The sequence below is a fragment of the Saccopteryx bilineata genome, chromosome 5, assembly GCF_036850765.1.
Source record: "Saccopteryx bilineata isolate mSacBil1 chromosome 5, mSacBil1_pri_phased_curated, whole genome shotgun sequence".
NCBI classification, from domain to species: Eukaryota; Metazoa; Chordata; class Mammalia; order Chiroptera; family Emballonuridae; genus Saccopteryx; species Saccopteryx bilineata.
In genome coordinates this window covers 265132753-265157181 of record NC_089494.1, presented here as the reverse complement: position 1 = coordinate 265157181, position 24429 = coordinate 265132753, and the positions used below count along the sequence as shown (strand labels likewise).

The window sequence follows — 24429 nt, the reverse complement described above, 5'->3', positions numbered from 1 at the left end:
TTATTAGTCATTAGGGCAATGCAATGAAAACCACGTCTGTATTAGAATGGCTAAAATGAAGAAGACTGACTATACCAAGTGCTGGTGGGGATGTGGGAGAAGTGAAACTCTCATACACTGTGGTCCAGGGTGGGGTTGGGGGAGGAGGAGATGGCAAACGATATAACCACTTTGGAAAACAGTTTGGCAGTTTCTTTAAAAAGTGAAGCATATACCTACCATTTATTTGACCCAGCTGTATCACTCTGTGCTATTTACCCAAGAAAACAGAAAGGATATATCCGTATAAGGATTAGGTAATATCCCCAAACTGGAAACAATCCAACTATTGATCAACAGATGAATGTATAAACTAAGTGTGTTACATAGATTCAATTGACTACTGTTCGGCCATAAAAAGGAGCAAACAACTGAAATACAGAGCAACGTGGCTGAGTCTCATATCTCATAATAATGTTGAGTGAAAGAAATCAGACAAAAAAAAAAGAGTATATATGGTGTGATTCCAGAAAATGCAAACTAAATTTCCAGAAAAAGCAGAGTAATCTATAGTGATAGAAATAAAGCCAGTGCCTGCCTGATGACATGATGGAGGGTGGGGAGGGAGGGATTACAAAGGGGCACAGGGTACTTTTAGGGTGATGCATAAGTTCACTATTTTGACTGTGGCGATAGTTTCATGGCCATATACATGTCAAAACTGATTAAATTGTTTGCAATGTGTGGAGTTTGTTATCAGTCAATAGTACCTCAATATCGTTTTAAAAAATGTTAAGACACGGTAAGCACAGTCCACTGAATGTAGCCATAAAAATTGGACAGAATACACAGGGAAGCAATATGAAGATCTGATAAATTAATAGCAGCAGGCTGACTGGAAAAGCAGACCAGAATTTGAAGTCTGTCATTTCTTCCTCTTGGTTCTCCTGCCACTGGGTCCCAGACATGGAGCCAGTGGCAAGAAGTGCACAGCAGAATAGGAATACTAAAGCCTCAGATTTCTGGTTAGAAGAGTGGGGTGGGGAGGAGTACCAAAACCCAGAAACTAACTAAGGAGACCACCCAGAGGGAGGAGCTTGGGAAAATGATATCATGGAGTTGTTTATAAACAACTCATGCTTCAAGCTGCACACGTGTAGACATCACCCTGAACAATATACCAAAGACTTGAGAACTGAACCAACAGATAGATCACACCTCAATCCCCAAACTGACCATTGGATGGCTATCATTTGGGAATATCTGCATTAGCCTATAAATTCTTTGAAAACTGAACATATATATTGGAACCACAGCTCATGAAAAGGCAGGTCACAACTTGCAGCCTGAACCTCACCAGGTTGATGGTCAATTAAAACAGAAGATCAACACTTTAATGGGACTCCTAGCCAAGGCCCAGACTATCATAACACAATATTTGAAATGTCTAGCACACAGCTCAAAATTACTGGGCATGTGAAAAAGAAAAATCCCAAATCACATTGGAAAAGATCATCAAAAGACACCAAAGAGAAGACGATACAGATGTCGGCATGTAACCTGACAAAGACTTTAAAACAGCTATTATAAAAATGCTCTAATGTATTTATTACGTCTGTTACTGAGACTGGAGTTGAAGCAATTGAATCAACTATGGTCTTCTTGTTCTTGAATAAACTATAACCCCTTAATAATGCTTCATTAAAATGTCAAAATATGGGAAAGGCCCTGGCCGGTTGGCTCAGTGGTAGAGCGTCAGCCTGGTGTGCAAGGGGTCCTGGGTTCGATTCCCAGCCAGGGCACACAGGAGAAGCGCCCATCTGCTTCTCCACCCCTCCCCCTCTCCTTCCTCTCTGTCTCTCTCTTCCCTCCCGCAGCCGAGGCTCCATTGGAGCAAAGATGGCCCGGGCGCTGGGGATGGCTCCTTGGCCTCTGCCCCAGGTGCTAGAGTGGCTCTGGTCGCGGCAGAGCAACACCCCGGAGGGGCAGAGCATCGCCCCCTAGTGGGCAGAGCGTCGCCCCTGGTGGGCGTGCCAGGTGGATCCAGGTCGGGCACATGCGGAAGTCTGTCTGACTGTCTCTCCCTGTTTCCAGCTTCGGAAAAATACAAAAAAAAAAAAATACTTATCATTCTTGTAAAAAAAAAAAAGTATGGGAAAGACGTGGATCAACCAAAGACAAAAACATTTTACATTTTCCTTTTACCAGAAGTAACCATGAAGCAGAAAGTGCATGGTAAGAGCTTCTACAACCAACTGGTAACAATAACTTTCTCTTGGGAGGGCACATGTGTGTGGGAGAAACTAGCTTTCTGGAAATGTTGAACAACAGGTACAATCTGATTTTTAAAAATATTAATCAAATGTATTTCGTGTGCTTTAAACAACAACAAAAAAATGCAATTCAAGCTCTAGCCATTTTATGGCACCCTCGTGTAACCTACACGGCACCTATTTAGAAAGCGTATAGCTGGATTCAAGTTCTACATGTAGAAAAGATGAAAACACGTAAGTTCTATAAGAAAACAGAGGTGAATGTCTAGATAATCTAGGAGCTGAAAAAGGCCATTCTAAGACAACACTAAGGCAGAAACAATGAGGACCGTCTGTCCAAGGGGAAATCACCCTAGACAGGGGAGACTACTGCCACACATTGCTCATAGCAATGGCAAGAGCTGAAAGCATTTGGAAGCAAACCTAGTCACAGTTATTAAAAGTACAAATGCGACCCTGGCCGGCTAGCTCAGCGGTAGAGCATCGGCCCGGCATATGGAAGTCCTGGTTTCGACTCCCAGCCAGGGCACATAGATAGGAGAAGTGCCCATCTGCTTCTCCACCCTTCCCCTCTCCTTCCTCTCTGTCTCTCTCTTCCCCTCCCACAGCCAAGGCTCCACTGGAGCAAAGTTGGCCCGGGCACTGAGGATGGCTTCATGGCTCCCACCTCAGGCACTAGAATGGCTCCAGTTCCAACAGATCAACGCCCCAGATGGGCAGAGCATCACCCCCTGGTGGGCATGCCGGGTGCATCCTGGTCAGGCGCATGAGGGAGTCTGTCTGCCATGCCCCCTGCTTATCACTTTGGAAAAATACAAAGAAAAAAGTACAAATATATTCTGGCCTAGTAATTCCCTACCTGACCATCTATCCCACAAAGTACAAGCCCCAGTATACCAGGACGCAAGTGCATGATGCTTATTGCAGCCCTGCTCCTAGAGGACAAGGGCTGGACAGGAAGCACACATCCACCGCAGAGAAATGGCAGGAGACACATCAACAAGAGGGAAACAGAACTGTCAGGTGACCTGCAGGGGTCCACAAGACGTGGCTGAGAGAAAAAAGCAAGAGATAGAAAAATAAAGCGCTGTCTATGGCCATACCACCCTGAACTCGCCCGATCTTGTCTGATCTCGGAAGCTAAGCAGGGTCGGGCCTGGTTAGTACTTGGATGGGAAAAATAAAGCGCTAATGTCTTTATGCATTTACGCATGGATACGTGTTGGTCTAAGATTTTATTGTTGGTCTGAAGGAAAATATGAATGAACATATACTAGGTTGCCAGCATGGGTGCCCAGGGCACTGGGCTGGAGGGTGGGGGCTGATACACGGCGTGGTAAGATAGTGTCTAAGATAAAAACAACACATATGATGCAATCCCGGTCATGTAAATGTGTATGTGTGCAACAAGAGACAAATTAGAGCCTAGTTGCCAAAATGTATAGTAGTTATCACTGAGCTTTGGAAATTCTTTTACTTTGTTATTTATATTTTTATGTCGTCTTGTTTGAATTTTTAGAATTATCACATATTATTTGTAAAATAAAAAGCCATTTAAGCTCTGGCCAGGTGGCTCAGAGGTAGAGCGTCAGCCCAGCGTGTGGATGTCCCGGGTTCAATTCCCGGTCAGGGCACACAGGAGAAGGGCCCATCTGCTTCTCCACCCTTCCCTCTCTTCTCCTCCCCTCCCGCAGCCAAGGCTGGATTAGAGTGACTTGGCCCTGGGCGCTGAGGACGGCTCCATGGCTTCTGTCTCAGGCACTAAAAAAATGGCTCCAGTTGCAACAGAGCAATGCCCCAGATGAGCAGAGCATCGCCCCCTGGTGGGCATGCCGGGTGGATCCCGGTCTGGCGCATGCGGGAGTCTGTCTGACTGCCTCCTTCCTCTCACTAAAATAATAATAATAATAAAGCCATTTTAAGTATGGCAAATAGAATGTGTATTTAAAATATTAAAGGGCAAAAGAAAGGCCCTGAGTGGGCAGCTCAGGGGCATAAAGCATTGACCTGGTGCACCAGAGGTCACTGGTTCAACACCTGGTCAAGGCATACAGGGGAAGCAGGTGCACAACTAAGTGAAACAACAAATTAATGTCTCTCTCTCTCTCTCTTTCTCTCTCATCTCTTCCTTCCTTCCCCTCAAATCAGTGGAAAAAACATTTTTTTAAAGGCAAAAGAAAAATGGAGAAGAATAATCCAACATTTTACAAAGGTTTAATCCTTATTATATAGAGAACTTTTCCACACCTATAAGAAAATATTCTATCTTCCAGAGACATGGGCAAATGACATGAACAGACAATTCATAGAAGAATAACTACTTTATATAGTCAACCTCACTTAATTTTTAAAGGAATAGAAATTTAAAAATCAAGCCAGGTAATAGCAACCAAAATGAAGACTCCTTTAATTGGCAAGGTTGTAGGGGATCCAGCATTTCACACGTTGTTTGGTTGGGAATGTTAAAGTAATTTTTTAAAATGTAGCTATATAACATACATTCATTTTTTAAAGTATTTTTTTTTAATTTTATTCATTTTAGAGAGGAGAGAGAAAGGGAGAGAGAGAGACAGAGAGGGAGAGAGAGAGGAGAGAGAGACAGAGAGAGAAGGTGGGGAGGAGCTGGAAGCATCAACTTCCATATGTGCCTTGACCAGGCAAGCCCAGGGTTTCGAACCGGCGACCTTAGCATTTCCAGGTCGACGTTTTATCCACTGCGCCACCACAGGTCAGGCTAAAGTATTTTATTTATTGATTTTAGAGAGAGTGAGAGAAGGGTGGAGGAACGGGAAGTATTAACTTGCAGTAGTTGCTTCTCATATGTGCTTTGACTGGGCAAGCCGGGTTTCAAACCAGCAACCTCAGCACTCCAGGTCAACACTTTATCTATTGTGCCACCACAGATCAGGCTACAGTAATTTTTTTCTGGAGAACAATGTGGAACCTTAAAAATAAACTCATTCTTTGACTCAGAATTATTTAGAAATTTACACGATGGAAGTCATCAGGAAAATACCAAAAATAGGGCATCTCAGTAAATATTTAAATATTTTAAATATTTAAAACTGCAAACAATCTAAATGATCATTACTAGGGATATCCATTCAGTAGAGCATAATGCAGCTGTTAAAATAATAATGCAGCCTGACCTATGGTGGCACAATGGTTAGAGCGTCGACCAGAAATGCTGAGGTTGCTGGTTCAAAACCCCTGGCTTGCCTGGTCAAGGGACATATGGGAGTTGATGCTTCCTGCTCCTCCCCTCCTTCTCTCTCTCTCTCCCCCCTCTACCCTCTCTAAAATGAATAAATAAAGAAAATAATAATCAGCCTGATCAGGCAGTGGCACAGTGGATAGAGCATCGGCCTGGGACGCAGAGGACACAGGTTCAAAACCCCGAAGTTGCCAGCTTGAGCGCTGGCTCATCCGGCTTGAGCGCGGGCTCAACAGCTTGAGCGCTGGGTCGCTTGCTTGAGCGTGGGATCATAAACATGACCCCGTGGTAGCTGGCTTGAGCCCAAAGGTCACTGGCTTGAAGCCCAAGGTCACTGGCTTTAGCAAGGGGTCACTTGCTCTGCTGGAGCCCCCCCCCTCCACATATGAGAAAGCAATCAATGAACAACTAAGGAGCTTGCTTAGTTGTTCACAACGAAGAAATGATGCTTCTCATCTCTCTCCCTTACTGTTTGTCTGTCCCTATCTGTCCCTCTCTCTGTCTCTGTCACACACACTCAAGAAAAAATAATAATAGTGCAGACTTTCAGTTAAAGGTGGTGCCAAATGCAAACATTATGCTTAAGTCTCCTCTTTCCAAAATTCAACTGAAATAGCAGAAAAATAAATAGGTAAAACTAACAGCATCACTGAAAACCTGGAAGAAGCACTACCCACAAACCAGAGACATTAGACGTTTCTGGAAGAAAAATAAAGCAGAGTGAGAGACTAATGTGAAAATGCAATAGAAAACAGGAACTCATACAGGAGGCAGCAAGAGCCCTAACAAAAAGTGAGCTTTCCCAGTAGAACCCTTGGATGACCCTCGATGAGAAGTGGCATCGCCGGAGAGAAAGGGTGCGGTGGGCACAGCCGCAGAGACACTGACTGTGGGGCAGCGGCACACCACGCTCGCTTCCAGACGAGGTTGTGTTATGACTGGGATTGGCACTAGTATCAGCATTAAGGCTAGAGTTAGTACTGGTACCAGGCAGCGGGATAAAGACCACAGGAGGGCTCTCTAAAGTGGGATGTCCAAAATCAGACCCTCTCAGAATGGGTTCGAGGCTCAAGAGACAGCCGGGACTTGAGAGTCCTCCGAGGGCGTCCTGCACCCAAAGCCCCGGCTCCCACGCACCCCACGGCAAGCCTGACCAGTCCTGGCCTCTTTCTGCTCTCCAGCCACCCCACCTTCTGCCTGCAAGTACCACGCTCGCCACACACCTAACGGCCCAGACGCAGGCCTGGCAGGACACAGTCCAGACTGTTCAGAGGGAACTCGTGGGATAGAAAACAGGTGCGTGACAAAGGGAAAGGGAAGAAGATCACGTTTTTTATTCTACAAACTTCCACGTGACTTGAATTTCTTTACCATGAACATATATGTATATGTATATGTCATACAGAGCATTTATATTCACTTATTTAGTTAATATATTTACCGTATTTTATTAAATTTTTTTTTAAATTTTTTTTAAATTTATTCATTTTTACAGAGGAGAGAGAGAGGGAGAGAGAGAGAAAGAGAGGAGAGAGAGACAGAGAGAGACAGGGACAGACAGACAGGAACAGAGAGATGAGAAGCATCAATCATTAGTTTTTCGTTGCGCATTGTGACACCTTAGTTGTTCATTGATTGCTTTCTCATATGTGCCTTGACCGTGAGCCTTCAGCAGACCGAATAACCCCTTGCTGGAGCCAGCGACCTTGGATCCAAGCTGGTGAGCTTTTTGCTCAAGCCAGATGAGCCCGTGCTCAAACTGGCAACCTCGGGGTCTCGAACCTGGGTCTTCCGCATCCCAGTCTGACGCTTTATCCACTGCACCACCGCCTGGTCAGGCTTATTAAATTTTTTAAAACACCATTTGGTTCAGAATATTTTTTTTCTTATTTTCTTCCTTAAAACCCTAGGTATGTCTTATGGTCAGGTGCGTCTTTTGGAGCAAAAAAATACGGTAAATAACTCAATTATTTAAATCTAAGTATAGATTCAGATCAATATTGATGTATAATATCAAGACTTCTTAAATGAAATTAAAAAGCATAAAATAAAAGTATAGTTTTCTTTTTGTTGGAAAGTAGTGTTTTATAAACACATGTGCTTAACAATAATTCTGGAAGGATAGATACTAACATGTTACCCACAATCAATTCTGCACGATGGGGTGGCAGAGGACTTTTATTAGCTGTTTTTTTGTTGTTGTTTTTTTTTTCTTTTACAGAAACAGAGAGAGAGAGTCAGAGAGAGGGATAGACAGGCAGAAATAGAGAGATGAGAAACATCAATTATTAGTTTTTCATAGCGCGTTGCAACACCTTAGTTGTTCATTGATTGCTTTCTCATATGTGCCTGGCCCGCGGGCCTTCAGCAGACCTAGTAACCCCTTGCTTGAGCAAGCGACCTTGGGCTCAAGCTGGTGAGTTGTTTTTTTTTTTTTTTGTATTTTTCTGAAGCTGGAAACCGGGAGAGACAGTCAGACAGACTCCCGCATGCGCCCGACCGGGATCCACCCGGCACACCCACCAGGGGCAACGCTCTGCCCACCAGGGGGCAACGCTCTGCCCCTCTGGGGCGTCGCTCCGCAGCGACCAGAGCCACTCCAGCGCCTGGGGCAGAGGCCAGGAGCCATCCCCAGCGCCCGGGCCATCCCTGCTCCAATGGAGCTTTGGCTGTGGGAGGGGAAGAGAGAGACAGAGAGGAAGGAGGGGGGGGGGTGGAGAAGCAAATGGGCGCCTCTCCTATGTGCCCCGGCCGGGAATCGAACCCGGGTCTCCTGCACGCCGGGCCGACGCTCCACTGCTGAGCCAACTGGCCAGGGCCGCTGGTGAGTTTTTTGCTCAAACCAGATGAGCCCATGCTCAAGCTGGCGACCTTGGGGTCTCGAACCTGGGTCTTCCGCATCCCAGTCCAATGCTTTACCCACTGTGCCACCGCCTGGTCAGGCATTAGCTGTTTTTTGTTTGTTTTTTGGGGTTTTTTTACACTTCTTTTCTGTACTTAAGGAACTGTTCCTATAATGACAAATTACTAATGAATTGTCTTTAACTCAAAAATATAAAACCATTAAAAAAAAAGTCAATTGCATTAAGTGTTGTTAAACCTGCATCTAAATTCAGAAGCATTGGGAGCTTTTTTCTGCAGAGGTAGTCTTGAACAACGAAATGGAGGGTGGGCCATCAGAGCATCAGCTATTTCAACCCATTTCTGGAAATCATTGCAACACCTTAGTTGTTCATTGATTGCTTTCTCATATGTGCCTTGACTGGGGGCCTTCAGCAGACCGAGTAACCCCTTGCTTGAGCCAGCGACCTTGGGTCCAAGCTGGTGAGCTTTGCTCAAACCAGATGAGCCCGCGCTCAAGCTGGCGACCTCGGGGTCTCGAACCTGGGTCCTCTGCATCCCAGTTCGACACTCTATCCATTGTGCCACTGCCTGATCAGGCCATTTCTGGAAATCAGAAAGCCACCTGTTCAGGACAATTCTGAAAACGGAGAAGCAGGTGGGAACAAGGTATGCGTCTTGCTGTGGGTACTGAGTGCACAACTCTCTGGGTGAGAAGAGCCCCTCACTGACTCAACACTTTATAAGAGGATGAACCATATGTCCTGTCCCCCCCCTATGTTCCCAAAACACAGTAGGTGCTGGATAAATACTGGCTGAATAAACAAAGAGAAAACAAACAAACCGTCCATCAGCACAGGATTCCCTCTTAGAAACGAAAACTGGCGTTCAGGAGGAGTGCTCACTTACAGGGTGCTTGGCGGAAAGTCTTCCAGTCACAGTTCCAGTCTGGTTCCACGTGGAGGAAACGGAGCCCTTCACCAGTGAGACAGATCGTGTAAGCTCTGACAGTGCTACCTGAGGTCAAGAACCTGCTGCGCCCTTCCGCTCCTCCCGCCCAGACACAGCACTCTCTGCTTCCCTGCAGGGGCCCTGACCCCAGCCTGACATGTCCGAGGTGTCAGACACTGTTGACAGGTGATCAGGGTGGGCAAGATTTCCCCGTACTCACTGCAGTAGGATGTGTGGGTCTCTCAGTCACTTAGAAACCCTGTGCATGGGGAGAGGGGACTGAGGGGGCTCAGCATGGACTCAAGGTGGGGCTGTGCACCCCAGAAGAGTTGCATGGCCTCAGACAAGTCACAGAACACCTCTGACCACAGACCACCCTGAAATGACCTCAGAAATGAGTGGCAACAACAGATGGGGAAGCACGAGGCCAGCAGCAGGGCCTCCTCATCAGAACAGCTTCTAAGGCATAATGGTGCCTTCTATAAAGAGGCCCGAATAACAACAAAATCGTGGCTCACAGTTTCCGGTATACTAGATTATTTCACCGGTAACTGAAATGTAAACAACTTCGACATCTGTCTGAACTCACATGTAAACCAGATTCCTAATATGTTTTAACTTCAATTACCTTTTTCATGCAAGCTAGTAGTCCATCTACAAAAGTAGACTTGATCTTGTGAACCTACATTACAAAGACAAAAATAATCACTTTCTTTGTTTAAGTATTTAAATAGGAATGAGTGTCAAAGCCGTGCTTCACGGAATAACTGGGTGTGCGCTGCTAATGTCACCAGGGGCGACTCCAGGAGGCCCTGAAGTAGCTTTGTGTGGTTCCCAGAATTAGACCACAGTAACCCACAAAGAAAAGTGGTACCTACTGCTTTTAAATAAACTGGTGGCCCTGGCCGGTGGGCTCAGGGGTAGAGCGTTGGCCCAGCATGTGGAAGTCCTGGGTTCGATTCCCAGCCAGGGCACACAGGAGAAGCGCCCATTTGTTTTTCCACCCCTCCCCCTCTCCTTCCTCTCTGTCTCTCTCTTCCCCTCCCGCAGCCAAGGCTCCATTGGAACAGAGTTGGCCCAGTCGCTGAGGACGGCTCCGTGGCCTCCACCTCAGGCACTAGAATGGCTCTGGGCGCAGTGGAGCAATGCCCCAGATGGGCAGAGCATCGCCCCCTGGTGGGCATGCTGGGTGGATCCCGGTAGGGCACATGCGGGAGTCTGTCTCTCTGCCTCCCCACTTCTAACTTCCAAAAAATTTTTTAATAAATAAATAAAAATAAAATAAACTGGTTATCCTGGAATAATTCTTTCCCAGGAACTTTCCCAGGACAAGCGGGCGCTTCTGCACGCCTGTCCCCTGTGGTGCCCTTCTTAGTCCTCTTTTGGTCCTTTCATTACTTCAGGGACAAGGGTCAGTTGCCACCATTATGCTCTCTAGCAGCTGCCGGGCCCCAGCATAGACAGCAGGTGACAGGCACAGTAGATAAAAAGCAGATGGCACCAGGGACGGTGAAAGTGGTACTGGTGGACCACAAACAGCAGAGAGCCAAGGGCAGGGTGTGGACAGAGTAGCTGGAAGGGGAGAAGGGGCATGTCAGTGCTCATGCACGGTGGGGAAGCAGCTGCAGAGCCACTTCAGCAGCCTAGACGTGGGCGGGGGACGAGGGATGGAGGAGGCTTCTACACTCGGTACCAATGGAAGTCTACACCACACGGCAGTCACACAGCGACACATGGAATACTCCTTTCCGAGTTTTCCCTCGTCCCCTTTCACGCTGAGTGTGGCTGATGGTAGATGGGAGTGAAACCACCTCAGGGCTACCTCAGTGATTATGGACTTCCAAGAACAGAGATGGTGCCATATGCTTCCCTTCAGTCACCAACTTATAAAGAAAAATGAACTTACCTGCCTATATTCCAAAATAATCTTGGGTAATGGATGGAGATCCTGCAGAGCATTTAACTGGAAAAAAAAAAAAAAAGAGGGAGAGAGAGAATAAATATCACCAAAATAATCCCTTCATTTAATTTTAACATTTCAAATCCCTAATAAGAAAATGGTCTACACTGAGCATATTTTCCAAAATGAAGATTCATAAATCAATTCAGTTTCACAAGTGTCCTAACCTTAATCCTTTACAAGATCACTGTTGTCTTCAGTGAAGCTAAAGGCCTTTATTCACATGACCTGAAAATAGGACTCCTCTCGAGATCTCCACTAGTGAAACCTAAGTCCAGGGCATGTGAAATAACACTCGGGGGAGGAAACTGGGGAAATGCCCACAGACGTGTAACTCCATAGCTCAGGAACACCCAACATCTCAATCACAGCAATCTGGACATCAGGTCAGGGAGGGAACACTGGAACATGATTATGAATTTTGAAATTAATTGCAGAAAATTGAAATATAAGGTACAGGAAAGTACAAGATCATAAGGACACCATTTGTTAAATTGTTACAAAGTAAACACACTTGGGTCCATCCAGATGGAACATTCCAGGTTTCCAAGCGGGTCCCTGCCCCTCCACCAGACTGGCCACTACCATCTAGGCCGTGTTTCCCAGTTTTTTAACTCTGTATCAATGGAACAGGATAGGCACTGTCTCTGTGTGGCTTATTCCGTGTGTGTGTGACTTCTTTTGTTCAACATTATGGCTTTAAGGTTCATCCATGTTGTCATGTGAAGAGTATGTCATTTACTTGTTATGTTGTATAGTCTGAATGACTATTATTTATTCATCCCACCACTGATGGATATGTGGGCTGTTTCCACTTGAGGCTATTGTGAAGAGTGCTGCTGTGAACATTCTGGTACACAGACTTTGGTTAACAATGTCCACAGTTCTAACAAATATCTACATAAAGAGGCGTGAGACTGCGGGGCCAACTGTAGCAGACACAATACCAACCAGTTCATCAGCAACACACGGAAGCCCAGTTGCCTGACATCTCTGGTAACACGTTATCCTCATTTTATTTATTTAATTTTATTATCATTTTTAGATTTTTATTTATTCATTTTAGAGAGAGGGGGGAGAGAGAGAGAGAGAGAGAGAGAGAGAGAGAGAGAGAGAGAAGAGAGGGAGGAGGAGCAGGAAGCATCCATACCCACATGTGCCTTGACCAAGCAAGCCTGGGGTTTCGAACCAGTAACCTCAGTGTTTCAGGTCAACACTTGATCCACTGCACCACCACAGGTCAGGCCATTTATTTATTATTTTTTTTTTTTTTTCATTTTTTTTCTGAAGCTGGAAACGGGGAGAGACAGTCAGACAGACTCCCGCATGCGCCCGACCGGGATCCACCCGGCACGCCCACCAGGGGCGACGCTCTGCCCACCAGGGGGCGATGCTCTGCCCATCCTGGGCTTCGCCATGTTGCGACCAGAGCCACTCTAGCGCCTGAGGCAGAGGCCACAGAGCCATCCCCAGCGCCCGGGCCATCCCTGCTCCAATGGAGCCTCAGCTGCGGGAGGGGAAGAGAGAGACAGAGAGGAAAGCGCGGCGGAGGGGTGGAGAAGCAAATGGGCGCTTCTCCTGTGTGCCCTGGCCGGGAATCGAACCCGGGTCCTCCGCACGCTAGGCCGACGCTCTACCGCTGAGCCAACCGGCCAGGGCCTAGTATTATTTTTTTAATCCTCAGTCTTAACTCTAGTCATCTGGTAAAGTGAAGTGGTATTTCACTATGGTTTTTGTGGGGTGGTCAGCAATGGGGAACAGTCACGTGAGACACCAGACCCGGGAACTTTGGCTAGAACCACTGCCCACATCCAGGTGCGCCAAAAGAAACTTCCCAGGAGCCCTTTGGAAAAAAAGCAACCATCTGCCAGCCAGTGAGGTTTCACCACATCATATTAGCTCGACCACCCTAGACGGGACTCTTTAAATATCTCCCATGTGGGTCACCCTATGCGACTTCCCTGGCCTCTGTGTCCCCAGGACCTGGAACCTCATTGGGTGGGATGCGCTCTGTACTCAATAAAGCCTTTTATTATTCCACACTTCGTGGCTCTGGCCCCTTCCTTCTTCCTCAGCGGGGAAAAATACCTTACAGTTTTAATGTGTATTTCCCCAATGACTGAGAAAGTCAAACAGTATTCAAATGCTTCTTTACTAACTGTATATTTTCTTTCATTAAACACCTATTCATGATTTTTGCCTACTTAAAAAAGACATGTCTTTTTCTCCTTGATTTGTAAGAATTCATTAGTCTGGACAGGGTTTTCGTTTAGTCGGTTGTATTTATTGGAAATGTCTTCTACCCTGTGTGGCTTGCTTTGTTGCTTGTTTAGTGGTATCTTTTCATACACTGGGGTTCTTAATTTTGCTGCTGTCCAATTTACCAATCTCTTTATTTATGGTCGATACATTTTGTGTCCTGTCTATGAATGTCTGCCTACCTCAAAGTCTTTTTTTTATAAGGTTTTTTAAAAATTAATTTTTACTTATTTAAGTTTTGGAGAAAAAAGGGAGAGAGAAAAACATCAATTTTTGGTTCCACTTATTTATGCTGTCATTGGTTGATTCTTGTATGTGCTCTGACCGGGGATCAACCCTGCAACCTTGGTGTATTAGGATGGTGCTCTAAGCAACTGAGATACCCGGCCAGGGTTATCTCAAGGTCTTGAAGATATTCTTTATGATATCTTGTACAATCTTTATTGTTTGTGTTTTATGTGTTGATATACAATTCACTTGGAATTTTCCTGTGTGTATGGTATGAAGTAGGGGTCCAGAGGTACTGCCCCTTATCCCTTATGCCACCAGCCTCCTTTATCATGGCTTTGTGGTGCCAGCCTCTCAGAGGTCATGCGTCTAATACACACCTATGGAGGTCTGCTGGATCTTCTATCCTGGCCCATTGGTCTGTTTGTTTATCCTTGAGTTGACACTACATTGTACTGATAACAAATTCCTAGTAATTTCTATTGTATTACGATTAGTCTTAATATCCAATCGACTAAGTCTTTCCAATAGTGCTTTTTAAAAATATATATCTTTAAAACTTATTGAATTTACTGGGATGGCATTGGTTGATAAAATTATACAGGATTCAGGTGCACAATTCTACAAAACATCTTCTGTATATTACATTGCGTGTTCACCACCCCAAGTCAGCTCTCCCTGCACCAATAGTAGTGCCTTATTTCCCAAGATGATCCTGATTCTCCTTAATTTTTTTGCATTTCCATACAAATTTGGGAATCAGCTTGCCAATTTCTACAAAAGAAAAAGAAAACCAAACCATCAAATAAACAAAACTGCTAAGGTCTTAATTAGGATCATTTTCAATCTATAAATTTATTTGAGAAGAGCTGGTGCTATAACTTGAACATAATGGTGTAAACCATGGAACTGTGAATCACTCCCTGTTTGCACAGGAGGCTGGGGGCAGAGTTTCGGCCACTCAGAGCAAGATGAACAAGGAAGGCCCACACTGGTCCTGGGAGCAGGCACTGCTTGGGGAGGAATCCTCACCCAGAATAATCCAGAATTGCTTTTTCCTTATAAAAGTGTTTTCTAAGAGGATGAAAGTGCATGAGAATACTTAGCCAAAAAAATGCTTAAGATCAACTAACTCTTCTTATCTGGGTACCTTACTCACAAAATAACTTTCTGACCACAGTCTGCCTGTATATCTCGAATGAGCTGCCTGAGAACACTTGAAAAGAACTGTTTGATCCTATTAAAGAAACTCTGGATAAAGCCCAATCAGAGCTGGTTAGCAATTGGGGGCACAGTGCCCTGGTCTCCCGCTGCTCTGTGAGCTTTATCATCACACACGTGCTGGCTCCCGACACCACATTCTTCTCGGCTCCCTTCTCTCTGTGGGGCCACTCACTGGTACCTCCATGCTGGCTGGCAGTTTCTGAGTTCAGCTCTGTGGTTATCAATGCTGGCTGCTCTTTAGAATCAGCCGGGAAGCTTCAAAAACACGCCCGTGACTGGGCCACCCGGCCTGTGGGCTCTGACTCCGGGGACAGGTCGTGAGTCTGGGCATGAGTGTTTTTCCAAGCTCCTGCCAGCGGTAGAGGACCACCAACCTAGGCAACTTTAACAAAAATTGGAGATATATCCGCCCTGGCCGGTTGGCTCAGCGGTAGAACGTCGGCCTAGCGTGCTGAGGACCAGGGTTCGATTCCCGGCCAGGGCACACAGGAGAAGCGCCCATTTGCTTCTCCACCCCTCCCCCTCTCCTTCCTCTCTGTCTCTCTCTTCCCCTCCCGCAGCCAAGGCTCCATTGGAGCAAAGATGGCCCGGGCGCTGGGGATGGCTCTGTGGCCTCTGCCTCAGGCGCTAGAGTGGCTCTGGTCGCAACATGGCGACGCCCAGGATGGGCAGAGCATCACCCCCTGGTGGGCAGAGTGTCGCCCCATGGTGGGCGTGCCGGGTGGATCCCGGTAGGGCGCATGCGGGAGTCTGTCTGACTGTCTCTCCCTGTTTCCAGCTTCAGAGAAATGCAAAAAAAAAAAAAAATTGGAGATATACTGGCCATCTCCAAGTGTGTATCTCTAGCACAAGACTTCTTCTCACAGACCCCACTGCTCATGTGACCTCTCTTGTGTCAATGTCTCATGAACATATATGTCTTAAGATGTCCAAAACTGACACACACAACCCACAATAAACTATTCCCCTTCCAGTTTTCCCTGTGTCATAGCCATCTCTGTTCAGGTTCAGAACGAAGAGAACCAGGAATCATCTCATATTCCTAACTTTTTGTTCACACTCACAGAAGATTCCTTCTGCTCTAAAAATGCTATGAAAAATCCGTCTGCTCTGCCCCATCTTCACTGCCATCACTTGCACTACGGAGACATCAGTCCCCACAGACAGTGACAGCCTATTAGTGAGCCGCTTCCATGTTCCAACCAGTTACAAGACATACCACCCAACTATTAGGATGACCAGAATCCAGGACACTGACATCACTAAATACTAGGGAGAATGTGGAGCAGCACGAGTGTCACTCCTGCTGGTGGGAATGTGAAACGGTGCAGCCATTTTTTAAGATAGTTTGAGGGTTTCTTACAAAACTAAACATACTCTAACATGAACCAGCATCTCATGCCTTGTTTTTGTTTTTTGTTTTTTTTACTCAAAGGAGCTGAAAACTTATGTCCACACAAAACCCTGTACACAGATGTTTAAAAAACTTTATTCATAATTGCCAAAAGTTGGAGGCAACCAAGGTGTTCCTCAGTAGATGAATAGAAAAATAAAACTGTTATATTCAGACAATAGAATATTATTCAGCACTAAAAAGAAATGAGCTATCAAGCTATAAAAAGATGTGGAGGGGCCCTGGCCCTGGCCAGTGGCTCAGTGGATAGAGTGTCAGCCCAGCATAGGGATGTCCTCGGTTTGATTCCTCGTCAGGGCACACAGGAGAAGTAACCATCTGATTCTCTCTCCCTCCCTCTCCCCCTTCCTCTCCCCCTTCTCTCCCTTGTCCCCTCTTGTAGTCAGTGGCTCAACTGGTTCTAGCATCAGCCCTGGGCACTGAGGACAGTTCAGTTTGTCTAAGCTCTCATCAGCCTCAGGCACAAAAATAACTCGGTTGATGTGGTCATCAGCCCCAGATGGGGGTTGCCGGGTGGATCCGGGCCAGGGCACATGTGGGAGTCTGCCTGTCTCCCCTCCTCTCATTTAAAAAAAAGTAAGGAAAGACGTGAAGGAAACTTAAATGCACATTACTAAGTGACAGAAGCCAATCTGAAATGGCTACATACTGTATAATTCCAGTTCTATGACATTCTAGAAAAGACAAAACTATGGAGAGTGGACAGATCACTGGTCGCCAGGGGACTGGAGGGAGGAGTGGGGAACAGGTGGAGCACAGAAGATTTTTTAGGGTGATTAAAATGCTCTGTATGAGATTGTGATGAAGGATACATGTCATGACACATTTGTCCAAATCCACAGAATGTACAGCACCAGGGCTGACCCTAGTGTACATGGTGGACTCTGTGTGATGATGGTGGGGGGTGTTGATAGTGGGGGAGCCAGTGTGTGTATGGGAGAGACAGGGGATATGAGACATCTCTGTGCCTTCTGCTGAATTTTGCTGTGACCCTAAAACTCTCTAAAAGGTGCAGTCTGATGAAACCATGTTTAAGACTACTACAGTTGCACCTTTCCCGAACCATTCCAGGCTATCCTTTACCTAAAGTCTACAGGGAGGGTTCAGGGAAGCAGAGGGAAGTCTTAATTTTGAATTTAGAAGCAAGTGCATGTTTTGCCTAGTAAAAGTTTCTTTATTATTATTATTATTATTATCTTTTTTAGAGAGAGACAGACAGACAGGAAAGGAGAGATGAGAAGCATCAACTCATAGTTGCGGCACCTTAGTTGCTCATTGATTGCTTCTCACATGTGCCTTGACCAGGGGGCTCCAGCTGAGGCAATGACCCCTTACTCAAGCCAGCGACCTTTGGGCTCAAGCCAGCAACCATGGGGTCATGTTTATGATCCCACACTCAAACCAGTGACCCTACGCTAAAGCTGGATGAGCCTGTGCTCAAGCTGGTGACTTCGGGGTTTCAAACCTGGGTCCTCAGCATCCCAGGTCGACGCTCTATCCACTGCACCACTGCCTGGTCAGGCAAGTTCATCTTTTTTAAATGCCCATAATAGTATGACTTGTTCAGTTAAATAGGAGAGTGAGGCTAATATCATTTAGGTCAATCATGTTTTTGTGGAAAAATAATGAAGGTCATTGTCTTAATTCTGTCTACAAGAAAGCACATCAAAACCAGAAGAAATTTACTTCTCCATTCTTACATGTTAGTTGTCTCAAAATGCTAAGGAGGAGGGAAGGGAAGGACAACACTGCCAGCTGGTGCCAGGACAGGGAATAAATCAGCCCAGGCCCCCTGCTCGGGTGTGGCCTGAGGAGAAATAGACGGCTTCTCCCGGTACCACCATGCTGGAACTGGGCACGGTGCCGTTCCAGCTAGCAGAGTCTCTCTGTTCCCTGCTGCCTGGCGCTCTGGGAACAAACCATGGACATCAGTACGGCCCACCTGGTGCTAGCTCTGGGATGAATGGTTCTGGGGATACAGTGAATAAGTCAGAGGAGGTCTCTGCTCTGGGGAAGCTGCATCCTGGTGGAATAAGCAAACAAGTAACTGAGGTCACTTCAGGCAAAGGTGAGTTGTGCACAGAAAAGAAATCAAGGTGTAGAAACAGGTTGCAACAGGAGGCCTTACTGTCCTCTGTGGCCACAGGAGGTGTTTCTGAAAGCAATGCTTAAGCTGACAGTGTAAAGCCAGGCGTGTAGACTCTGTGGGAAGTCTCCAGAGGAGGAAAGGGCTGGGCAGGAACCCTGGGCAGTTAGCGTGCTCAGTGGGGTGCTGGGAGTGCAGAGGGCACAAGGCCAGAAAACGGGCAGGGCCAAATCCACAAGGCTGTGGGACATGCTCAAGAGCTTGTATTTTATTCTAAGTGCTCCAGAAAACCACTGGAGATTCAAGTCACAGGAGTGGCATGGTTTTTCTAATGCTTTAGAAGACCACCCTGCCTGGATATAGTAAATAACCAGCAGCTGTAAAAGCAACAGGTGAAAGACTGCTCAGAAAGGCCTGGAGGAATCCAAGTGGAAAAGACAGAGGTGGTGACAGTGAAGATGGAGGAATGCAGGCCAACTCAAGACATTTTTAGCAATTCACTTTTTACTTTTATTTCCTTTTTATTTAGTGAGAGGAGGGGAGGCAGAGAGAGACTCCCACATGTGCTCCAACCAGGGTCCACTCAGCAAGCCCACCAGGGGCGATGCTCTGCCCATCTAGGGCGTTGTTCTGTTGCAACCGGAGCCATTCTAGCACCTGAGGATGGAGGCCGTGGAGCCGTCCTCAGTGCCCGGGCCAACTTTGCTCCAGTGGAGCCTTGGCTGTGGGAGGGGAAAAGAGAGACAGAGAGGAAGGAGAGGGGGAAGGGTGGAGAAGCAGATGGGCGCTTCTCCTGTGTGCCCTGGAAGGGAACCAAACTCAAGACATCCACATGCTGGGCCGATGTTCTACCACTGAGACAACTGGCTCGGGCCTCAAGACACTTTGAAGGTAGGGATTATAAGGCTTGCTGTGGGGTGAGGCTGAAAGAAAAGCAAAGATGACTCCTAGGTGTTTGGATGAAGAAGCAATAATAATGGCTACGACTTGGTTTTTGAGAGCTTATATGTCAGACATGTTCCTAAATACTTTTTACACACACACACACACACACACACACACACACACGCTTGCTGAATCCTCACGAGATCCTAGTAGGGAGATTACTATTGTAATCCTTCTTCTACAAATCAGGAAACTGAGGCACAAAGCAGTCAAGTATTATGGCCCAGGTTGTGCAGGTGAACACGGTGACTGACCCCACTGCTCTTGCCTCCCCACTGCTGGTTCCTGAGGACATGGAGAAGGACAGGCCGTTTACTGAGGTGGGGAAGAGGACAAACTCAGGTCCCTGCGGTGGAACCTGGCTCCACAGCAGTCCATGACGCACTTGACTGGCCACCGGAGCCCCTTGGGGCTAGGTGTGGGTACAGTCAGCAAGCAAGGGGCTCTGCCAGGGCTGAGACAGACAGAAAATGGCATGACTGAGCAGCAATATGCATGGAGGAATCTAGAAGGAAACTCCCCTGCTGCAAGGCCAGGGGCTGGATAAGGCACAGGAAGCACAAACCGGGTCCCCACAGCTGGTTCTCAGCAGAGGAACATGAAGGCACTGACCTCCGCTCTGCCTGTCTTCAGTAGTATCACCTACTGGATTCTGAATATCTTTATACTCTGACCCTCCCCTAGAGTACAATCTCACCACTCCATCACTTAAAAATGGAACTGCCTTATGACCCAGCGATTCCACTTCTGGGAATGTATCTGAAGAAACCTGCAACACTAGTTTGAAAGTATGTACGCACCCCTATGTTTACTGCAGCATTACTTACAATAGCAAGATATGAAAGCAGTCCAAGGGTCCATCAGTGAATGAGTGGATAAAAAACCTGTGGTACGCCTGACCTGTGGTGGCACAGTGGATAAAGCGTCGACCTAGAAATGCTGAGGTCGCCGGTTCAAAACCCTGGGCTTGCCTGGTCAAGGCACATATGGGAGTTGATGCTTCCAGCTCCTCCCCCCTGTCTCTCTCTCCTCTCTGTCTCTCTCTCTCTCCTCTCTAAAATGAATAAATAAATAAATAAAAATTAAAACAAACAAACAAAACGAACTAACAAACAAAATAGAAACAGACTCACAGATACAGAAGGGATTAAGCGAAAAACAACAATAACAAAAAACCCACAAAAAAACCCCGAAAACAAACTCATTAATGTGGTGATTACCAGAGGGAAAGGGGGTGGGCGCGGACGAGGGTAAGGGGGATAAACGGTGATGGAAGGAACGCTTGACTTGAGGTGGGGAACACACAGTGCAGTGCACAGATGACGTGTGACAGAACTGTACCCCTGCCACCTATGTCACTTTGTTAACCTATGCCACCCCAGTACATTCTCTTAAAAGTAATTTAAAATGTAAAAAAAAAAAAAGCATTCTCCTCAAGAGAAGGGTAGCTAACGTGTTCTAACATGAAGGCGGTGAGAGGAGAAGACTGAAAACCATTCTCATGTCCAGTCTGTTGTTGGGGCATTCAACAGAGCGCACGTGTCCAATTGTCAAGAATTTGGTTTTCAGAGCAAAATTCCACCAACTTATTCTTTGTTAGAATCCAGCCAACTGGTTGTTTCTGGAAAGTGGTACCGCAGCCTCTTTCTCCTTGGTTCATACCTTTATGGAAGGGCAGCAACCTCGGGGCGGGAGCAGTGATCAGCTTGAACCGCTCGGCCTGGGCTTGGCCAACACGTCCTGCCGCAGGAGGCGGGCAGGTGCGACAGAGACGTGCTGTTGTTTCAAAAACATGGGGGCGGTTTTCGAACCTTACCACGGCTTCAGACGTGGACAGGTGCCTCTGCAGCCCCGTCTTGGGAAGAGCCTCCACTGGACTCAGCAGGTGCAGCTTTAGTTTGCCAAAGAGGATCTTGAACAGAAGAATTTTCACGTGCATGGAGAGGGTCCCAGAGGGGAGAGAAACCAAACATTGCTGTAACAGAGTGAAAGCCTCCAGCCAAGGAAGACATACCCAGTCCACGGTACAAAAAGCTTCAATTCTGATTTAGCACTTTTCTTGGGCTTAAAAGCTTTGAAGCAATGACTCTCAATGTGAGAGAAAATGAACCTATATCTTTTTCAGATAGCCAACAGAAAACAGTATATATAAATTCAGAATAAATATCCCTTTAACCCCTGAATAAGAATTATATTTTATAAAAGAACCAAAATGTAGCTTTACCTCTCGAAGCTGATTACTACTTGTTATAAGAAACTGTTCTCCTGCAATAAAATGGGCTTCTTGTTCCAGTTCCTTGAGATGAGACTGTGAATGTGATAAACACAATCTCATTAACACATTAAGATGATTGTATTTGTTCATCAAACAGTTCCCAACAAAGGCCCTTATAAAAATAAAAATACATATTTTGTATGTTAAAAATACGTATTTTGGTACAGAGTCACCGACCAGGAAGAGGGAGAGAAAAGAAAAAGGAAGAAGTTAACCTCTCAAAATCAAGAAAAATCCACAGACTTTACAACTTGATCCATTAATTTTTTTGTTGTTGTTGTTTGTTTCTTCTATCTTATTGCCTTTATTTCCTCCACCTCGGTCCTTCTATTCTCTGCCCATCTTATGCTTCCCCTTTCTTGAACTACACTACCCATGAGTGTTGCATTTTATTTCTCTTCTTCATCCTCACCCTCCTTTAAGGTTATACTCCAAAACACTTAACTTTCACTCTCTCCTCTTTTGTTTTTTTTTTGTCTTGCTTTATTTTGTTTTTTTCTCTTCCGATTTTATTTCTTCCTTCGTTTTTCTCTTTTTCTTATTTTTTCCTTTCTATTCGTTTTTTCTTTTCTCATTTTACTTTCCTCCCATATAATCCTCAATCACGAACAAATTAGTTAATTTGGGACTCAAGGCTTTTTTTTGACTTTCTCTTTTTTGCTTTTGTTTTTATTTTTTTTCTTGTTTGTTTATTTTTGTGGCATTTTGGGTCCTCCCAACCCAAGGTCTCCATTGTATTTAATCTTCGCTCCACTTAATACAACAGATTTTTACTTATTATTTTTATTTTTTTTTCTTCTTTATTATTCTTTTTTGTTCCTTTTTTCTGGTTCCCTCTTATCCCTCTCATTATTTCTCTTAGTTGACCATCACTTACAAGCAAATCATCTTATGCTTGTCTAAGATTTTCTTCCTTTTTTTTTTTTTTTTTTTGCATTTAGTAGGTCCCTATTACCTTTTTATGCCCCTTGAACTCTTCACCCCAAATCAGGCCCTCCACTATAGGCACGATATTTCCCTGAGGAGGGAAGAGGAGGGAAAGAGAAGAAAAAAAAAAGGGGGAAATAATAAATTATTACTGTTTTTTTTGTGGGGTGTTTTACCTTTTTTTTTTTTACTTTTTACTCATTATTAATTCTAATTAGTGCTATCAACAAGACCACCCTCAGATGCCGATAAGAAAGAGGAAATCGAATATTATGGATACAAAAGAAAGAGAGGTAACACAAATAGATGTGGAAAAATCTATGGAGAAAAGACTTAACATATTGGAAGCCTTGGAGCTAAATGACAGAGAATTTAAAATAGAAATCTTAAAAATACTCAGAGATATACAAGAAAACACAGAAAGGCAATTTAGGGAGATCAGAAAACAACTCAATGAACACAAAGAATATATTACCAAGGAAATTGAAACTATAAAAACAAATCAAACAGAAATGAAAAACTCAATTCACGAGCTGAAAAACGAGGTAACAAGCTTAGCTAACAGAACAGCCCAGATTGAGGATAGGATTAGTGAAATAGAAGACAAACAACTTGAGGCACAACAGAGAGAAGAAGAAAGAGACTCAAAAATAATAAAAAACGAGAAAGCCCTACAGGAATTGTCTGACTCCATCAGAAAGAATAACATAAGAATAATAGGTATATCAGAGGGAGAAGAGAAAGAAAATGGAATGGAGAATATACTCAAACAAATAATAGACGAGAACTTCCCAAGCCTGTGGAAAGAACTAAAGCCTCAAATTCAAGAAGCAAACAGAACACCGAGTTTTCTTAACCCCAACAAACCCACTCCAAGGCACATCATAATAAAGATGACACAAACCAATGACAAAGAAAAAATTCTCAAGGCAGCCAGGGAAAAGAAGAGTACAACATATAAAGGAAGGCCTATCAGATTATCATCAGATTTCTCAGCAGAAACTCTACAAGCTAGAAGAGAGTGGACCCCAATATTTAAAGCCCTGAAAGAGAGGAACTTTCAGCCAAGAATACTATACCCATCAAAGCTATCCTTCAAGTAGGAAGGAGATATAAAAACATTCACAAATACAGAAAAGATGAGAGAACTTATCAACAGAAAGCCCCCACTCCAGGAAATACTAAAGGGGGTTTTCCAACCAGATTCAAAGAACAAAAGAAAACAACACCACAAGTAACAGCTCCACCAAGAACACAATAAAACCAAACTTAAACTGTGACAACAAAGGAAAAAAAAGGGGGGAGAGGATGGAGATTAACAGTAGCAAAGGATGATGAAGTGCAGAAATACTTATAAGATAGGGTACTACAATGAATATGGTAGGTACCCTTTTCATTACTTAATGGTAACCACCCTTGAAAAAACCACCACAAAAACACTGGACTTAAAAAAGGTAGCAACAGAGGAAAGAAGTATGGAACACAAACAAACAAAAACAAATGATAGAAAAACAAAAGAGAAGAATCAAACTAGATACAAAACTAACAGAAAGCAATTTATAAAATGGCAGTAGGGAACCCACAAGTGTCAATAATTACACTAAATGTGCCTGACCTGTGGTGGCGCAGTGGATAAAGCATCGACCTGGAAATGCTGAGGTCGCTGGTTCGAAACCCTGGGCTTGCCTAGTCAAGGCACATATGGGAGTTGATGCTTCCAGCTCCTCCCCCCCTTCTCTCTCTCTGTCTTTCTCTCCTCTCTTTCAGTCTCTCTCTCTCCTCTCTAAAAACGAATAAATAAAAAAAAAATAATAATTACACTAAATGTAAATGGATTAAACTTACCAATAAAA

At 45.1% G+C, this 24429-nt stretch overlaps 1 protein-coding gene across 5 annotated transcripts in view; it reads right to left on the bottom strand.

The window, feature by feature from the left end:
* Positions 1–24429, bottom strand: part of POLN (DNA polymerase nu) — a 171184-nt gene that overhangs the window by 72333 nt on the left and 74422 nt on the right. For all 5 annotated transcript variants that reach the window (XM_066278668.1, XM_066278669.1, XM_066278671.1 and 2 more), the window contains 5 exons: positions 21599–21682; positions 21191–21286; positions 11165–11221; positions 9887–9940; positions 9217–9282 (listed from right to left, as the gene is read on the bottom strand). In XM_066278668.1, the coding sequence (XP_066134765.1) occupies positions 9217–9282; positions 9887–9940; positions 11165–11221; positions 21191–21286; positions 21599–21682 (357 nt within the window). The remainder of the gene's footprint in view (positions 1–9216; positions 9283–9886; positions 9941–11164; positions 11222–21190; positions 21287–21598; positions 21683–24429) is intronic.